The following is a 19,147-nucleotide window of genomic DNA, read 5'->3' as shown; positions in this document are numbered from 1 at the left end:
TTATAAAAACATTCTATATATCATACTAACCTATATATGTTCAAAACTTTATTGTGCTAACTTGATAACCCACAGGAAATCTTGGATATCCAATAACCTTTGAATGATCTATTGTAGACTCCGATAAGAAGACTGAGACTATGTTCAATTTCTAACGTCTCAAGGGTTTTCATCCTCAATATTCAGACCAGCCACATTAAAGCAACTAGAACTTCAATATTTCTCTTTTTTAAATTCTTGTGTGTAAATCCCAATGCAAGCTCCTTCTTTTATAACCTTGAAGTGAGGAAAACAATAATGAAATAAGGAATGTGGGATAAAACACAATTTTGTCCTACAGTCACTTAAGTCACTTTATAAAATATATGACTTTACAACATAAAGTGACTTTACTTGCACACACTTTACTAAAATAACTGAAGTGCATAATATAACATCTTTGATATGAATGGTAGGCATCCTGATAGCTAATGCTATTAATCTATCTGGATGTGGAGATAGATTAATCTGGGGCCAAAACATTAGTGTGGAGAAGGGAACATGACATTTGTCTTGCTTTCTGCATATTGATCATCAACTTCGTTGTCCTTCTATTTATGTACATAGTCTTTGTAACTCCAACTTGAAAAACTTCCAACACTCACACCAGTTACCTATAGCACATGGAAAACTTGAATGACTTCCTTTGCATACAAGTTACCTGTACCACTTGAACTATTAAGTATCCAATCTTAAGTCATCACCTTATTTTCTTTCAATTGTACTATTGCAGGTTGTCTTCTACCACACTCAAAATTTGACTACTACATTTACAGTATTTATTCAAATCTCATATTTGCTTAAAGAATTTCTATCAAGTCTGAATAAACTTTTGTGTTTTCAGTATTTCAACCTTGTGTGTTCTATTGCAAGTTCTTGGTCATGTAACTATTGGTCTGTTTAGCACATTAACTTTTCAATTTTCAATTTTCAACATTTCAATCTTCTATGTTCTACTGTAAGTTCTTGGTCTTGCAAATTTTGGTTTGTTTATAAGATATAGTTTTAACTTAAGAGCGTAATTCTATATAACTTATATATTGTTTGTTTCCTGTTTGATGATTGTCTATGAATAATTATTTAATGAAGTCCCTTTTCTCTATATTAATAGCGCTTTTGTAATTAAATGATAAAATTATATTTACTTTTTGATACACATGGCAACTAAATAGTCTTGGTTACTACCTTTTCCATGACATTTATATATTGAAATCCTTTGTTTTTGTCTACTAATTAGTTTGTGGTGATATTTTCTCGTAAGTAAAACTATATATGACCTTTGTCATTTGGATTTGTCAAATTTACGAGGGTAGAAGTAATATACTAAAATTTGGTCGGATACAATTGTGTAAAGTGAAGCTTTATACTCGTTCACAAATACAATTTGGTTCCAAATTCGAAAAGCTATTTCTTTCGACTCATTTTCTTATATATTTTTAAATTAGACTCCATTATTCAACAATAAAATGTTCAATAAGAATTCCCATCTACACATTTGTCCAAGCTAATAAAAGATCTGATCTTGTTTATTGCTCATTTCAAAATTTCATACCACCCATGAAATATTTTAAAATTCCTAACTTCCCAACTGCTTCCCACTGAAATTTTTCTCGACAAAACCAAAATCTCATTCAACCAAAAGCAAAACTAAGATCTCATTCAACGAAAGGCAGGAGGAATTTAACGCTTACAATTCAATTCAATTACGTCTTCTCCCCATCTTACATCTTCTCCGCATCTTCCTAACATAGACATCATGGACAAACTCCACGAACGAGACAAAATATGTTTCTTCGCTCCTCACCACCGTACTTACTTTTCTTTACAGTTCGGTCTCTTCTTTCATCATTATTAATGTTCAATTCAATCACATCTTCTCTGCATCTTTCTGCTATTTGATTTAAACTTGCGAGTTGTCATTAATTTCTGCATCGATTCAGTCGTCATGACTCTTGTCAGTGTGCAATGGTCAATGAATGTGTCAGTGGTTTGTGTAAACGTCACTCAAACAATGGGCAGATTGAATTCGTACACTCACATGTTTCATCACCGTCAGTTGTGGCAGATACCTATCTAGATTATAGTCCTAAATGAAATTTACTTCTTTTTTCCCACCGTCGATGAATTTTTTAGTGTACCGAACGAATTAAAAGGCTGTCCATGAAGCAACGTATTTGCACTTGATTTGACTAAAGATAATTGAAATTAAAATAATACACAAACAGCACAAGAGCTCTAGAAGAGCTTGAGTCCCTGCCCCATGCAATGAGTAAATAAAATATCATTGAATAAATGTAAGCATATAATGAATGAAGTGAGTTTGGCTTTCATTTTGATATGTGTTGGCAAATCAAATAGTCAATGATAGAAAAAAGGTCCCAAAACAACTATTATAATCATAATTGTAGACCATAACACTAATATTGATATTCACAATCATTTAAATCTTATCTCCAATAATAATTATAATCCTAAACTCTAGATATTATGACAACTGACTTCTAATGTCTCTATAGAATATCCATTTCACACTTAAGAAAGAAGAAAGGTTGAAATTTATTGTAATATATAAATTGAAGTAAGAATTAAAAGTATAATTTCTGACAGGGGAATATTTGATATCATAAATAATAATAAATAAATGAATTTTAATATCTTATAGTTATATTTAAATTAATTTTAATAAATACAAAATATTGACTTAAAAATTGATTGTTTCTTAAATTATATATATATTCAAATTAACGATAATCTAATTAAAAATTATATAATTGTAATTACAATTATATCTACATAAAATTATAAGTTAGGAAAATATCAATATATGTGAACAAAATTTTATTATAAATATAATTTAAATTAAAATATAACAAATCTTCACAAACATAAAACTATCTGTTCCAAGAAATTTGAAGATATAAAGATTATGCAAAACATTGCAATTCAATATAACATTTAGATTATAACCAAGGATACCCGTGTTAGCATAAGAAAAAAAAAAAATTACATCTTTATTTATACAATGATGCAGAAATAACCGATCCTCTAGAGATTTTGATTGTATGCTGTGTCCGCAAATGCAAGGTCATCTTTGGAAAATTGAATTGCCCAACTAAAAACTCAAAAACTAAGACTTGTTGAACTGACTATTAACGATGATATCTTTTGAGTTCATTTAGGTGTGTTTGAAAATTCTACTTGTGTTGTGATAAAAGAGCATAATAAAAGGCCAATTCATTATCTTCATCGCAAATAAAGATTATAATTTATACAAAATATTTTCAATCGGTGCACGTGTTGATGTTAACTAACGAATAGTGGGATGTACTTGTAGGTTTCGCAAATGCTGACGTTAATCTCAGCACCATGGGAAAAGAAGTGGCATTATATACAGGACACGTTGTCATGGTAATAAATTCGTTCTTATCGCTTTATTCTTTTCTATGATTTTTTCAATTGGAAAATACAATATATGCCTAGGAAATTGGTCTTGGACCAATCAAAAATTAATTTTTTTTCATATAATTTTTTTCCATATAATTGATTTATAAAATTTTACATTCTAAACTTTGGAGTAACTTTAGACCATCAGACTTGTCTGTAAAAAAAATTTAATAGAGTGGGGTTAAAAAAAACAATTAAAAGGCAGGGACTAATAATTTAGCAAACGCGTTTCCATTTAGCCACTCGGTGTAAATTGGTTGGATTAAAAAGCGAGACGCCAACAACTACAAAATGGGATTCCACAGACGAAATTTCTTGGGCGCCTTCTGCTTCTGTTCGGAGATGCTTCTGCGTTTCTCCCGCGCGGTTTCCTTCCCAATCAAGGTTGGCAGCCGCGCAATCGACGCGTTCGACTCCACATTACATTTAGAGCACTTCTTTCGCGTATTTTTTTCCCCTCAACTTTTTTATTTGGTCCATCTTATCTCAACAAGAAGACGAACCCTTCTAGTTTTGTCTGTCAGTTCTGTTTCTGTTGTCTTGCTTCATCAAATCTGATTTCATGGCATCTACTTCCAACACTAGCAGTGGCCAAGAGTTCGAAGAAATTGCCCCATCTACATTTAATTCTGGTGGATCCACAATGTCTGTGAAAGAGCAGGGCTGTGATGTATTTATTAGTCATGCCAAAAGTCCGCTGGCTAGAGATATCGGTGAAATGCTTAATGCCATGGGATTAAAGTGTTTTCTGAACTCAAAAGAGCTTGAATTGGGGGATGAAGAAGTAGAAGCAGCAATCAAGAGTTCTTCGATTTATATTCTTATACTTTCAGAGGATCATGCACAATCCAGCCGGTGTTTAGAAGAGCTGTTGTTTATGCATAGAAGACGAGAAGACGCTAAACTTGTTCCCATTTTCTACCATGTTAAGCCTGAGGATGCACGGTACATAAAAGGAGCCTAGGCTGCTGCATTCGACCGATACAAAAACAATGACGAACACCCTTCGGAAAAGCTGGAAGAGTGGAAGAAGGCGTTTTCAAGCGTTTCAGATTACATGGGTCACGTTGTTAAGAGCAAGGAGTAAGTTCCAATCGCTCCGCTTCAGGCACTTTCTTTGTCTCATCGATGAAATCTCTGCCTTTCATTCTCGCCGAATTTTGGAGCTTATTGGCTATTTTTCATCGATATAGCGTAGACTTTTAAATTATGATGTTTATAACGTTTCTTTTGTTGTTGAGTATGTCCAGGGACGAAGAAAGGCTGCTGGAAAGAATTCCTGTGGAATTCGCTTCATCTAACACTAGTACCAGTTCAAGCATTCATCAACAGATAAAATCGAGAAAGCTGACGGCTAGTGACCTGGCCTATGATGTATTTATTAACCATCGCGGTCCTGACACGAAAACGACATTAGCCACAACTCTCTATAAAATGCTAAAGGGCATTGGATTGAAGAGCTTTCTGGATTCAGAAGAGCTTAGATTGGGTGATCACATTCCTAGCGTACAAGAACATGCAATAAATAGCGCCAAGGTTCAAATAGCTTTATTCTCAAAGCGCTATGCAGAATCAGCTTTCTGTTTGGATGAGCTGGAGCTTATGCTCAAAACAAAAGCTACAATTATTCCAGTTTTCGTTGGTGTCAGCCCTGAAGATCTGCGATCTTCAACTGGAGCCTATGCTAATGCATTCGATAGATTGGAGGGTAGATACACCTCAGAAAAGATAGCGAGGTGGAAAAAAGCGCTTTGCGATGTTTCATATATTTTCGGTCCCATCGTAAAAAACGAGGAGTAAGTACCGATCGCTCCACCTCTTTACTCGTCATTGTCTTATCGATGCTTTCTCTGCATTTGCTCTATCCTAATTTTTAGACTGACAGACATCTGTTATAACTATGTTAAAAATGTGGAGTTCATTCTTTTTTCTTTTCTTTTTTATTCAATATGTCTAGAGGCGAGGACACGCTGCTGAGGAATATTGTTTCACGCGTTCAATCTGCACCATCTATAATCCCTGAAAGAGATCTTACCTATCATGCATTTATTAATCACCGCGGTCCTGACGTCAAACTTACACTGGCTAAAGCTGTGTATAAAAGGCTGAAGGACATAGGCTTGAAACCTTTTCTAGATTCAGAAGAACTTAGATGGGGGGATCACGTGCCTAGCGTACTAGATAAAGTAATGAAGAATGCTAAGCTTCATATAGCTATATTCTCAAAGAACTATGCACAATCCCAATGGTGTTTGCGAGAGTTGGCATTTATGCATTATAAAACAAGTGCTAGAATTATTCCTATCTTTTACCACTGCAAGGTTGGAGATGTTCGATATGCAATAGGAGATCTTCTGCCTGCATTCGACCACTACGAAGAGACTAAAAGGTACTCTCCAGAAGAGCTGTGGGAGTGGAAGGAAGCGCTTTACGACGTTTCACATAATATTGGTTTCAGCATTGATAGCAAGGAGTAAGTACTGATTACTCCACATCAAGCACTTATCTTCTTATTATTATCAAGCATGGTGTCCGCTGCTGATCTGATTAGTCCATTTCATGATTTGTTATATATCTGGCAAGTATATCTACAACTGTTGAACATAACGTCAATTCTGTTTCCTTTTGTTGCTGTACAGAGACGAGGACATGCTGATGAAGAATATTTCTTATCTATGCGAAGTATTTGTGAAGAGGACGGTGACGGTAGTCCATTGCAACTCCAGTAGTACTTTGCCTCTCTTAAACACAAGGGGGATGCTTTCAGTGAGATAAAATAAGTATTTAGTAGTCCCCAGGCCGTAAAGACACAGAGCTTAAAACAAATTAAATTTGCCTTCCTAAATAATTCTGTAACATAACAGTTTGTAACGTTTAACTATTTTAGTCAATAGTGGCATGTTATGATGGTTAAGTTGTTGCACTGTTATCTTTGCCATCAAGGTTCAAATCTAATGGAGATGAGGTCCCCCGTTTGTGGCCTCACTAGTTCATAGCTCTAGGTCAAAAGTGCTTAAAAAAAGAAAATATTTAAACTTTTGCTAATTCTCAATTGGTTAACAGTAATTTTCGTAGGTTTAAATTTTATTTATTTATTTATAAATTGAAAACAAAAAAATTAGGGAATGAGCATGCATTGTGGAAATTTAAATAATATTAACTAACATTTATGCCCTGTACAAAACTCATGCCAGAATTAAAATTTGACATAAGACGACAGCATGCAGATAAGTTTTAAGCCAGTTAAAACTTGCAAGTGCGTGTTTTGTAATATTTTTAAATGCTGCATTAATGCTCCAGCTGGAATTGGTGAATGTCCTAATAATCATAATAAAAAGGTAAAATCAACGCTAAAATTTCCTTCCACACTGAGTTCGGGTTGGAGATTTTCCTATGTATATTGCGTAGCGAATTTTGGGTATATATTTTTAGCTGATCAATTTTCTAAGTTTGTTTGGGTTTTTCTGGAGTTGAGAATTGTTCCTAAGTTAGTTTGGGTTTGTACCCCTATACAAAGTTTTGCAAAATTTTGTGGCGGAAATTTGTTTGGATCTCCTCTTGGAAAATTTTGTGAGACAAGCTTGTTTTGGTTTTTCCTCCTTTGCAAAGCGTGCAAAGTTTAGTTCCCGTTCTTAAAGCTCTTGTTGAGATTTGTAGATTCTATATGCCTTGAACCCTGTTTTAATGTTTTATTTTTTCGTTAATTCTATTCGATTCTGTTGTCTCGAATACATGGAGGCTTGAATAGAACCTGCTTCACTACTAGGCCTTGGCTGCTACTCATTATTGTAAATTTATACTATTTATATTCTCAGAAATGTTCAACGTCTGAAGATTGTTAAATTTATACTATTTATATTCTCAAAAAATTTGCACTTACCAGAAGATTGTTCTAAGTAGTTGGGACAATTTCCAACCACACTCTTCTCACCCGCTTATCTCCTAAGTAGGTGGGACTTTTTCCAAACCCAGTCTTTATCCCCTGCTCATATTCTGATATTTCAAAAGTAGAGTCTCCTGCTTGATAGCCTAAAATAAATTCTAATGAGACCTTCTGAGCTTAAGCTCCTCCCATGGACTCCTGCGCTAGTGGGTGGAGCAATTTCTCAAAAGTAGAGGCTCTTGTCTGATAGAAATTCTTATGAGACCTTCTGTTCTTTTAAAATAGAACTTAAGCTCCTCCCATAAACTCCTACATTAATAGGAGCTTTTCAAGTGAGTGGAGCAATTTCTAGCTCCACCCCTTTTATCCACTCAAATATGCAGTGCTTGAATGTAAGAGCTCCAATTTTCTAAGTAATTCAGTAGCTAAACAATTTTTTTTTCGCCCGACCTCCTCTTCTTAAAAGTAAATCTCAAACTCCTCTTAAAAACCTAACTTAGAATGGAGACAGCAGTAAGCCAGAATGACAGGCACAACACCCGTCATGAAGGATTGGGGGCAATGCTTTTCCACTTAGAAACCTTATTTAGACTTGGAACATTCTTAAGTGTAATACAACAGCTATGCTACGGAAAAACCCTCATTTAGACTTAGAACATTCTTAAGTGTATTATCTCTGAGTTTGGACCCTTAAAAAATTGCATGTACTACTATAATGCTCGCTAAATAATAATATATCGTGAAAATGAAGAAAACATTACCAAGCGACCATTTCCCTGGTGGTGTTACAGAAGATATATCAGATTTTAATCATATTTTAATAACCGTCATAATTTAGTCAAAATTAATGCTTTTATTAACTAGACTGTTTTCAGACTGAAGCCAATTCATAATTCATCCTAGTCCCTTACTGCCGCTTAATCGAAGATACTCTTTTCTCCTATATACAAGATCTGTTAAGAAGTCTGTTAATCTGCGGGAAAAGTAAATTTGATCGAATTACCTAAGTCGTCTGATCTAGGTCTTCAAGTATTATGGCATTCTGCAAATTGTGGAATAGTTTGATCAAATCAAATCATTTACAGTGATTTACAGAGAAAAGTTGAGGTTAAAGTCAGAACAATCGTTGATTTTTCTGTTTAAAATAGTTGTGAATAAATCCCTGCGATGACTTGTTTTAAGATATTGAGAATCAAAACCTGAAATATTTGGGGTTTCGTTTAGAACTTAATTACTCTAAGGTCATTTGATTGAGATGCGGTGTGTGGAACGAATAACAAACTTAGATAATATTTTTTGCTTATTTTTTATTGGTTAGACAAAAAAATATTTTAAAATTTTTAATAGAATTTGGTACAACTATTTGTTTATAAGTTAATATAATTTGATACAACTATTTTATTCATAAAAAGATAAAAGATAAAATCACTCACCTTTTCTATTAAGTAAAATATAATTATATTCTAATTTTAAAAAGTTAAATGAATTTATTTATTGAAAAATATTTTCTTTAAATAAATTTATATAATAATGTTAAAAATTTAAATGAAATGTATAGATCATTCAATTAAGTATGAAATGCATTAATCATTTGATTAAAAAATGGTGCATATCATTGTGATGGCTATACAAGAGGGCAAATGAAGAGTGACCATCAAAAACATGACTTCTATGTCAACGGACCTTTGATCTGTGGGTAAAGTTGAAAGGTTTTAAAAGAGCTGAATGTGAGGCTCCAGCCCGAAAAGAGATAAAATTAAGATTGTGTAGTGTTAAAAAAAATTAGGAACGTTAGATTCCAATTGTCCGTGTCGGTTCTATTGCGGTTAATGGCAGGCCGAGAAAGGCCAGAAGGTACAAAAGTAAACACGCGTTTGCCTCTTTTATTAATTTAATAATAATAATAATAAGAATCACCACAATGTCGAATTACTTTGTAGGAGAGGATTTGTCACATACAGTGTCGACAGACATCCGACTGGATGAAGCCATAATAATGTTGACTGTTTCAGAGGACGAAATTGCTTTCCAAGCAACTTCAATTGGGCCCGATTTTTATTCCCCATAGAGATTTAAGTAACCGGCCTTCGCACCATCTGTCGCATGCTGCTTCGAAAGGTGTCTTTCCTGTCATACTTGGGCATCAAATCGCCCATTACAAAGTTGGGGAAAGACATTGTTATGTGACCAGAATAATCATGGTTGCTTCTGCGTTTCTTCCGTGTTGTTTCCTACGCAAAAGCAGGCCAAAGCAATGTTTAAAAGAAAGTCAAAAGGAAAAGGATTTCGCAAAGGGCGGAAGGACAAATGAAAGTTAAAGGAAGGAGGATTTCAAGCAGACTGAAATTTCTAGTATGTTTTCAGCTTCAATTTTCTCTGTGTCGCTACCTATTCCTCGCCTCTTTTATATGTTTTGCATTTCACTTCCACAACAAGAACCCTTTGTTCTTTGGTCTTTTTTGTGTTCTTTCGTTGAGTTCAGGTCAATTAAATATAATTTCATGGCATCTACTTCTAGCAGTAGCAGCCTTACAAAGGCTGGGGAATTTCCACCATCTACATCTGTTGGATCCACATTGTCTGTGAAAGAGCCCCAGTATGATGTTTATATTAGTAATGCTCAACACCCGCTAAGCAAAGCCATTTATGAAAAGCTTGATGCCTTAGGACTCAAAGTTTTTCCACAAGCTCTTGATTTGAGGGATCAACAACTAGAAGCCGCAATAAAGAGTGCTTCGTTTTATCTTGCTATACTTTCAGAGGACTACGCACATTCCAGACGGTCTTTGGAAGAGATCTCAATAATGTGCACTAGACAAAAAAGCATAAAAATCTTGCCCATTTTCTACCATGTTAAACATGATGATGTACGATATGCAAAAGGAGTCTATGCTGATGCATTTCAACAGTACGAAAAGAAGGGTAAACACGATTCAGAAAAGCTGTTCATGTGGAAGAAAGCGCTTTACAGTGTTTCACATAATATAGGTTTCATCGTTAATAGCAAAGAGTAAGAACCAATCTCTCCACCTCGCACACTTCTTTTGTCATAACCCATTTCCCCTTCTAACGAATAAATCGGCATCACATTTCCACGTGGATGACAAAATGAAACAATTTTATAATTATAATTAATGATTAGAATTGGTTATCGTTAATTTTAAAGATGGTGGATTGGATCAGTTATCATTTTAGTTTTGGAGAGGTCATCTCGGGTGGGCATGCAAATACAGTTGCGCTAACAAAGAATGGGGAGGACGGTTATTTGAACGGGATGCCTCTATCCTCCTTTTTACACGTCTTTTTCTACGCCCTCTAGTTTGATTATTCTCTGCTCTTTCTCTCTGCTTTCTACAGACTCTTTGTATATTCTCACTCTCAGATCTCTCATTTCTCATCTTTTTTGGAAACTCTGTTCTGTATGTGCTTTTGGGTGATCACTACAGCCTTGGCTCTGGCCTCAAACGCCATACAATCTTCCAATAGAACTATCCAGGCTGCTGCCGATGATCTGGATCATTACCACAAACTTTTTTTGAACTCGGCAAGTAAAGATTCCATAGCAAAGCATCTGAAGAAGCTCACAGTGGAGCCCCATGTGATCGGCACTCCAGAGAACTTCACCACTGCAGACTACGTTTACTCTGGATTGGATACCCACCTTGCAGACTATGAAGTTCTTCGGACATACCCTCTTCAAGATCCCTCACCTTATCTTTTCTTCAGGGGGATACGCTTCATCTGAAGCTACGAGAGCAGCCGTTGGATCCTTACTCCAGCAGCCCTAAGGTTATATACTGTGAAGCTCTAGGATACATATGAACAATGCATATCAATCAGTAAAATTATTAGACCTTTGGGATTCTGTGAACACCGAGCTAGACTGAGAAGAAGCAATCAGGAAAGGAGGCTGGGAGTTAGGCCATTTCAATCAACCAACCAGTTCTTCACTGTCTCCAGGTTCCTTTCAATACTTCATTCATTAATATTAGTTTTAGCGTAAGAATGAAATATGGTTAAATATTTCTCTGCCTGCATGTCAATTAGACATAAATTGAGTTTTACAGTTCCAGTGTAGACTTCTTTAATTTCTTTTTTTTGGTTAAGGAAGTTCTTTTGAAAATTGTCAAATCTTACATTCTGCCCAATCAGACAAGGCTTATTTTAAATTTTGAAATGGACTAGATGTAATGATTGTGTGTTAGGAGACCCTGTTAGGAAGTAGCAAAGTGACTCTTAGACTTTACTTTCTACGACTGTAAAATGATTGAGTCTAGTAAACAATCATTTGTAACAGATCTAGTTGAAGGGCACGGTCCTACTTTGCCTAATTAATTGGTGTAAATTGCATCCCATTTTCTTTCTGGCATGGTCGGTGTAATAACCCAAGGGAGTGGTTAAACTTGGGTCAGTATAGGAGTTTATATATGTTTTATTTATTTTTTCTAGATGTTGAATGGTGGACAATAAGCTGAGTTGAAAGAAAATGTGGCTTCTTGAAATATGGGATCAGGGAGAAAATGTGGTAAATATTGACAAGATGTCTCAATCAATCATAAACTTTTCCTCAACTTTTCTTTATAGAGTCCTCTGTACATGTTACAATGAAATTTCTATAGCAAAAACTAGTCCATGCTAGCCAATTGTTATTCAGGTTGATATGAAAATTCATGGTAGCATTAGTGCTGTAAATGTTAGGTCTGTTCTTTGAGCTCTTCCTAGTTAAGTATCTTCACTTTTAAAAATCTCACCAATCAGATTTTACCATTTGATTAAACCATTTAATCTTAAGCTCGGTATATTGTTGTTTTGAATGTTATCATCTTATTTAGATAGGTTGATGCTTGGATTTCTATATAATCGTACAACTAAGAACACTTAATTTCATCTCTACCCTAAATTGCTGCTTAAGAGAGATACCATTCTTAGCATTGAAAAATACATATAGAGGTTATCTATTTAGGACATTGCAAGAAGATATTTATTAATACTTATTATTTGTATTCGAGAGTTATGGAATTAATCAAAACTATGTGCAAGCAAACTCTAGATTACTAATCCATTGACTCAAATAGTTATAAGAATTCCATTGTTCTTTGTCTCTGAGAGAGATGTTTGTATGATTGACAATAGAAAGTGATGTCTTAAATATTTACTTGAAGTTGAAGTATCTATTCATCTTGAATAGTGAATAACTATATTTGAATCATGTACATTAGATGATGTACGATGTGTAGGTCTAAGTCATTGGATAAATGTCACGGTCTCACACTTATTTATAGATTAACTACTAATTAACCTTTGAATATGGTGTTCAATTCCATGATGATTGATAAAGTCGTAAAGTGTTTATGTGATGGTCTAAATGGCATGTTGAGGATGTCATATTTTGAATTGTTTATGATGCTTATCTTACATGTTTCACATGCATATATGATGGTTATGATGTGAATTGGAATTAAGGATAAATTCATTAATAAGGTAGATGGATACTGCCCTGATATGTGATTTGTGAGTGACTGTGTAGTATAATAGTTAAAATATGACTCTTGTTTACTACATAATTCCATAACCTTTCTTAGTTTTTCTTGTTTAGTCTTCCTCGATGCCGAGCTGGATATCTTTCATGTCAGAAAAGATTCCGAGGAAGCATAACAGCTTCGTGGTAGGGTGCTAAAGCACTCCTACAATATTCTCACCCTTGTGTTCTTAGACAGGTTCTGGAGCTCTTTTCAACTTGGTCGTCATGGTTATACCACCTAATATCTAGTATCTGGTATTAGTAATCTGGTAATGAATTTATAGTTTTTTTAAAATTTGAGCATATATGTATACGTATCAATTTAATTAAAATTAATGATAGTTAATCGACTAATGTTGACTCGTTTATATTCAAAAGACTTTGACTCTCGTTGATTTTTTTGCATATTACGAAAATTGCTGATGTGACATTTGTTTTGCAAGGGCAGTGGTTACATCTTTTATCCTGAGTTCTTTGAATTTTGTTGTTTCAACATAGTTTTAGGTCTATAGGCGTCTTTTATGGATCATAAAATCTTTTACTTTAAAAGCTGATGTTTATTCAATATCTCTAGTGACGAGGACACGCTGCTGAAGAATATTGCTGATCGTGTAGCGAAAGGAGATAAAAAATCATCATTAATGGTGGAAGAAATCGCATCAGCAAACACGAGTTCAAGGAACCACCAACAAGTTGAAGAATTTGCACAATCTGCATCTAATTCTAGCGGATCCACGATGCTTGACGAAAACCGCCCCTACGATGTATTTATTAATCATCGTGGCCCTGACGTCAAACATACGCTAGCAATAGCTATCTATAGAGTGCTCAAAGGCATGGGACTGAAGGTTTTTCTTGATTCGGAAGAGCTTGCAATTGGAGATCACTCTCCTAGTGTACTAGAAAAGGTAATGAAGAGTGCCAAGCTCCATATAGCCATACTGTCAGAGAACTATGCACAATCCCGGTGGTGTTTGCGAGAGCTGTTGTTTATGCTGCAAACAGGCACTAAAATTATCCCCTGTTTCTACAATGTTAAACCTGAAGATGTCCGAAATCCAGAAGGAGACTACGCTCGTGTAATTAGCCACAAGGAAGCCAAGACTGCGCTCAGAAGTGGAAGAATGGAGGAGTGCACACAAATGTCTCGGGAGTGGACGAGTGCGCTCCAAAGTGTTTCACATAATATCGGTCACATACTTCTTAACAAGTAGCTCCATTTATCCTTTCCTTCTCAATGCATTCACTTTCTCGTTTTTGCTTAGTCCAATATACTTCATTTTATATATATTTAATATTAACTTTTGAAGTACTACGGTTTAATCCGTTTCATTTGTTGTTGTATATATCTCTACAGAGACGAGGACCTGATGCTGAAGAGTGTTGTTAATTCTGTAGCAAAAGAATTTAGAAAGTTACATTTCATGGCAACAGAACATCTCGTGGGTTTAGATGAAACTTTAGAAGACTTTGAATTCGTTACGGGTCCAATGGATCATCATAGTGTGAAAATTGTGGGGATATGGGGAATGGGTGGGTCCGGCAAAACCACTCTTGCGAAATGTTTCCATAATAAAATGTGTACCTCTATGAACAAGTGTAGCTTTATATTAGATGTGAGGGATGCAGCTAGCAAAAACTTGTTGGTTAACAAGCAGAAACAGCTCTTGGAGATGTAGCAGTTGACAGTATAGAAGAGTGCGAGGCAATTCTTGCGAGCCGCTTGAAATATGTTGATGTATTTATTGTTCTCGATGACGTGGATCGTGTTGACCAATTAGACGCTCTAATGCCCAATAAGGACAGCCTGGGACCTGCAAGTTTGATTGTCATTACCACCAGGGATCTTGATATCCTTCGACGCTGGGACATCTGTAGCATATATAAGATGAGAGGACTGCATCCTTTTCATTCCAGGCAACTTTTTTGTTGGCATGCATTTTTACAACTGTGTCCAAGGGATGGATTTGAGGAGCTCGTGGACAAATTTGTTGAAATGTGTATGGGGTTGCCGCTCTCTCTCAAAATCTTTGGTGGACAGCTTTACGGAAGCTTGAGCAAAGATTACTGGACAACTCAATTACATAAGATATCTAGGACGTTACCCCACGACTTCAAGAAATTGCTTAAAACGAGTTATGATGCCTTAAACAACGAAGAGAGAGAGGCATTTTTGGATGCAGCATGTTTCTTCATTGGAGAAGAAAGCAATTTGGCAATTGAAATATGGAACGGATCAGGGTGGGATGGTATGTACAGTTTAGAAATGTTGGTGAACAAATGTCTCATTGAAATAGACGAGAAGAATTGTATAAAAATGCATAATCACTTGAGGGATTTGGGAAGAGAAATTGCAATTCATCAATCACCTCACCGCATTTGGCATCACAGGCAAATTATAGAAATACATAGTGAACTGGTAAGACTAATACTTTTAATTCTCACTCATCATTGTTATCTCTGTTTCGGTTTGTGTGTTTACATCTGGAAAATTCCCTGTCATTCACAGTAATTGAACTGTTTTGTTTTATTTGGAATCAGATAAAGTTAGGCATTCGAGGAATTATGACTGCCAATGCAGTGCACAGCGATGCGGTTTGTTTGTCTGCGTCCTTTGTTTTTCTGATTCGTTTTAACGATATCAATTGTTTTCTTTCCTGAAATCATTTTGATTTTAATTGTTTTCCTTATACAGGTAGCCGAAATAGAGGATGGTGATTGGGAGATAGAACAGGGGAATCTCACGTTTCAGACAAACGGAGGAAGTCGGGCTCTGGCGTCTTCTAGTTTTGGACTTAAAATTATGGTGACTCGAGGACCTAATTTATATGAAGTTATTAAATCATCAAAAGATCTGCTCTGGCTTCGCTGGTTTGATTGCGGGCAGAGAAATCTTCGGTCTCAAACTTCTTTGAAATATTTGAGGGTTTTAGAACTCTATGAGAGATGGGGAAATCAGCACTTACGAGAACTTTGGGCGGACGAGTACGATGTAAGTATCAGATCCCAACTGTTTGAAGTTTATATTTTTCAAATTTTCCTTTTAATGTGATAGACAACAAGTTTCATATTTTCGAAAATATATTGCAGCCTCCTTTGCTGTTAAGGAAGTTGGTCATTTCTGAGTGCCACGCATTGCAAAGATTTCCGAAGTCTGTACAACATCTCAAGCATTTGAAAACAATAATCCTGATTTCCAAAAAGTTGGAGAGTCTTCCAGGAGAATTGTGCCTTCTCCAATCGCTGGAGCACCTGGATTTATGTGGTTGCTATGAGCTGTCCTGGCTGCCGGAAAGTATGGGCAGTCTGACAAATTCGCGGCATCTGGATTTATGTCGTTGCTATGAGCTATCATCGCTACCGGAAAGTATGGGCAGTTTGACAAATCTGCGGCATCTGGATTTGAGCCAGTGCAGGAAATTGAAGGGGTTGCCAAATTCATTTAAGGAGTTGACACTCCTGCAACATCTGGACGCACAGGATTGTTCTAATGTCACCTTTCAGTTGGAGATGATGGAAAACATGTCAAAATTGGAGTATCTGAATTTCTCAAATTGCGAGCAAGTGAAAGAGTTGCCTCGTGACATCCTAAATCAGCGATCTTTGAGAGGGCTGTATTTAAAAGGTATGAAGCCGTTAAGAGGGGTACCAATGAAGATCGGTCAACTGAGCAAGCTGCAAATATTGGATATCGGGAGTGACAGATTGAGTATCTTGCCAGATTCTCTTGGAGATTTGTCTTCCCTGACTGAACTTCGCATTATTAGGTGTCCTATGCTGGAATGCTTACCAGATTCCATGGGGCGTCTTAATCTTTTAGAGAGATTAACTATAGTTGCTTCAGGAGTGAAATCTATACCATTGCCAGTTTCTCAGCTAAGCAACCTAAAAACACTAGAGATATTGGCTTGCCCAATCAGAGAATTGGATCTGGTTAGTTCATCTACAAGGAACCCAATTGTACAAGATTTCCATCTCAGGAGACCGTTGCCCCAGCCTTGAGATTCTCATAGTTAAAGAAAATGACCGATTAATGGAGATAGAAGTCCTACCAGGTACAATCAGAGACGAAAGGGCTATTGTTGGTCTGCTAAACCTCCAAAGACTGTAAATAATCCATTGCCATAAGTTGTATGCCCTTCCCAATTTTGCACAATTACCTTCTCTCCGAGAAATTGAACTTAGAAGCTGCTACCAAGCTAGGAAGGTCCAAGGTTTAGAACATTGCACAGGATTGAAGGTGTTGAAAGCATACACATGGCTGGAGGTGCCAGATATACCAAGTTTGGAGCGAATGGAAAGGTTGAGTACTCTGCATCTTCAAGCAATGAGGAAACCAGTTGTTGAAGGTTGCATCCAAAGCACACAGGTAAAAAAAGTTTCTAGAAAGTTAGAGTTGTAATTATTTTCATGTGATTGTACTTTTGGATTGAACGTTTCATGTGCAAATTATTTGCAGAAATTGCCTGGCGAAACAATAGTACGTATGCGGGCAGTCCAAAATGCGGCCTCACTTGTAAGCTCCTTAGCTTCGCTTGTAAACCCCTCGACCTTCCCTTCTCTCTGTGTCGTCGACTCCTGCAGCAACCTGAAAATTGATAAGAGCCAGTCAGCTAAATTGGTAAAGAAGAGGATCACCAGTGGGAATGGCACTATTGTATGTTTTGTTATCAATTGTTTTACTTCACGTATGTCATTGACCGTAGAGAAGGAAGGATGGGATGATGCAATAATTGAAACAGAGGTGGAGGAGGGGAAATGGGTATGGATCGACATCTTCACAGGGTGGCAAGCATCAAAGAGGTACAAGTTGGGTGTCTTAAACGAAAGTGAAGGCAAAGGTGAAGTGGAGAGAGGATTCATGGTGACGGGAGAAGATCCAGCAGTTATGCAAAATTAATGCCGCTTATGGGACTTAATAGAAATTTGATTTTGTGTCAGACTGCCTGTGTATAGATTGTTGATGCTTTGATCTTCGTGTAAGTTGGAGCTTTTGTAGTTTTATTTGAGTTTTGTAGGTTTATTAGCTTCATTTAGACAGTAGTTTTGATTAAGAAAATATATAAAACATAATTTTATCTGTAATTTTTATCTGTTATATTGTAAGTTGTGAAGTTAATAAATAAACAGGATCTATATAATTTAAGCTGTCATGTAATTCATTTCATCTTTGAGATTGCAATAAAAATTCCAATTCCGTTGAAAACAGAGCGCTCTGTTTTCAGAACAGAGCTTTGTCCTTTTATTATTGACAGTATTGTTTGGTTTTTTCAGTGGGCGGGTTTCTTATTTTACTATGAGCTGAGATGTTCGTTGCAGGCTTGACTACCGTTCATGTTGGATTTCAGAGAGCTGAGATCTATTGATTGCTGTGTTGTCTGAAATTCGGCCATCCTTAAATATCACACACTAATGGAAGAATTAAGTTTGGAAAAAAAAGTCAACTTTGACTATTTTACACTTTTTGTTTTAAGAATTAAGTTTAGTTTGTGGTGTTTAAGCCATTCCCTAAAGTTTCAGTGTTTTAACAAGTGATGGAGATGTCTTTAGTGTTTTAACAAGTGATGGAGATGTCTTTCTGTAATCCAGATATTCATGTATAAAAATGATATAAAAAGAATTATAGCATAGTAGATGGAACCCACCATAGAAGTTTCAGTTTTGTTGTTGCATGGATTTATTTACAAATTATGATCATAGGACAACAATGTTTATCTGTTGTCTAGAGGCTTGAAAGATTGTCCTAATTGCTTTCTTGCACAACTAATTTGTGTTATGAAGTGGTATGTAACAGCAATGCTAGTGGCACTTGCATTTGATCTTGTTATAAATGAAGATGTACAAGGAAATGTCATTAATAACTCCTTTTTATAGAATATATAGTCTAAGTGATTATTGAAATGAAAGGAGCATTTAGTGTAATGACTATCTAATATATTTTGTGTTGTTGAATAAGTGGAACATGTACAACTATTCTTGATGGAAAGTCAGGACTCTTGAACAATGAGAATTCTTGTTTCTTGGAAAAGTTTGTGGTAATTGATTGTGTTGCAAATTTTTGTTCTTCTTTTTTCATATAATGCCGAATTTGCCTATTAAAAAAGAATAAAAAATAATGCTAGTCATTGCCCTAATAATTAGAGAACCAAAATTGAAATAAGATCTATTTTCGATTTGTAGTAGGGAGCTAAGTTTGATAAAAACATGTCTTAAATCAAGTTCATCCATAATGATTGAGCACGGATTTTTGAAAAGCCTTC

At 35.7% G+C, this 19,147-nt stretch overlaps 4 protein-coding genes and 1 pseudogene across 5 annotated transcripts; all 5 read left to right on the top strand.

The window, feature by feature from the left end:
• Positions 1-4,045: 4,045 nt before the first annotated feature.
• On the top strand, positions 4,046-4,447 carry LOC149544119 (toll/interleukin-1 receptor-like protein). The gene has a single exon (XM_089795888.1). The coding sequence runs from the start codon at positions 4,046-4,048 to the stop codon at positions 4,445-4,447; it is 402 nt and encodes a 133-aa protein (XP_089652014.1).
• On the top strand, positions 4,431-5,407 carry LOC149544118 (toll/interleukin-1 receptor-like protein). Its single transcript, XM_089798699.1, has 2 exons — positions 4,431-4,566; positions 4,734-5,407. Exons 1-2 carry the CDS (start codon positions 4,541-4,543, stop codon positions 5,281-5,283), a joined length of 576 nt encoding a protein of 191 aa, XP_089654825.1. The 5' UTR covers positions 4,431-4,540; the 3' UTR covers positions 5,284-5,407.
• On the top strand, positions 5,304-6,374 carry LOC149544117 (putative 2' cyclic ADP-D-ribose synthase BdTIR). The gene is made up of 2 exons (XM_089798697.1): positions 5,304-5,956; positions 6,123-6,374. Exons 1-2 carry the CDS (start codon positions 5,433-5,435, stop codon positions 6,256-6,258), a joined length of 660 nt encoding a protein of 219 aa, XP_089654823.1. The 5' UTR covers positions 5,304-5,432; the 3' UTR covers positions 6,259-6,374.
• A 3,411-nt stretch (positions 6,375-9,785) lies between these two features.
• On the top strand, positions 9,786-10,721 carry LOC149544116 (toll/interleukin-1 receptor-like protein). Its single transcript, XM_089798698.1, has 2 exons — positions 9,786-10,376; positions 10,550-10,721. The coding sequence occupies exons 1-2, from the start codon at positions 9,868-9,870 to the stop codon at positions 10,683-10,685; spliced, it is 645 nt and encodes a 214-aa protein (XP_089654824.1). The 5' UTR covers positions 9,786-9,867; the 3' UTR covers positions 10,686-10,721.
• A 2,720-nt stretch (positions 10,722-13,441) lies between these two features.
• On the top strand, positions 13,442-17,827 carry LOC149544115 (disease resistance protein Roq1-like; annotated as a pseudogene). The gene is made up of 6 exons (XR_016355752.1): positions 13,442-14,097; positions 14,245-15,306; positions 15,429-15,482; positions 15,583-15,879; positions 15,978-17,256; positions 17,347-17,827. The product of XR_016355752.1 is annotated as a disease resistance protein Roq1-like (transcript).
• The last annotated feature ends 1,320 nt before the right edge of the window (positions 17,828-19,147 follow it).

Source organism: Cupressus sempervirens, chromosome 8 (assembly GCF_028749045.1).
Source record: "Cupressus sempervirens isolate cs-2001-9-10 chromosome 8, ASM2874904v1, whole genome shotgun sequence".
Classification (NCBI taxonomy): Eukaryota; Viridiplantae; Streptophyta; class Pinopsida; order Cupressales; family Cupressaceae; genus Cupressus; species Cupressus sempervirens.
This window is presented reverse-complemented; position numbering and strand designations above follow the sequence as displayed.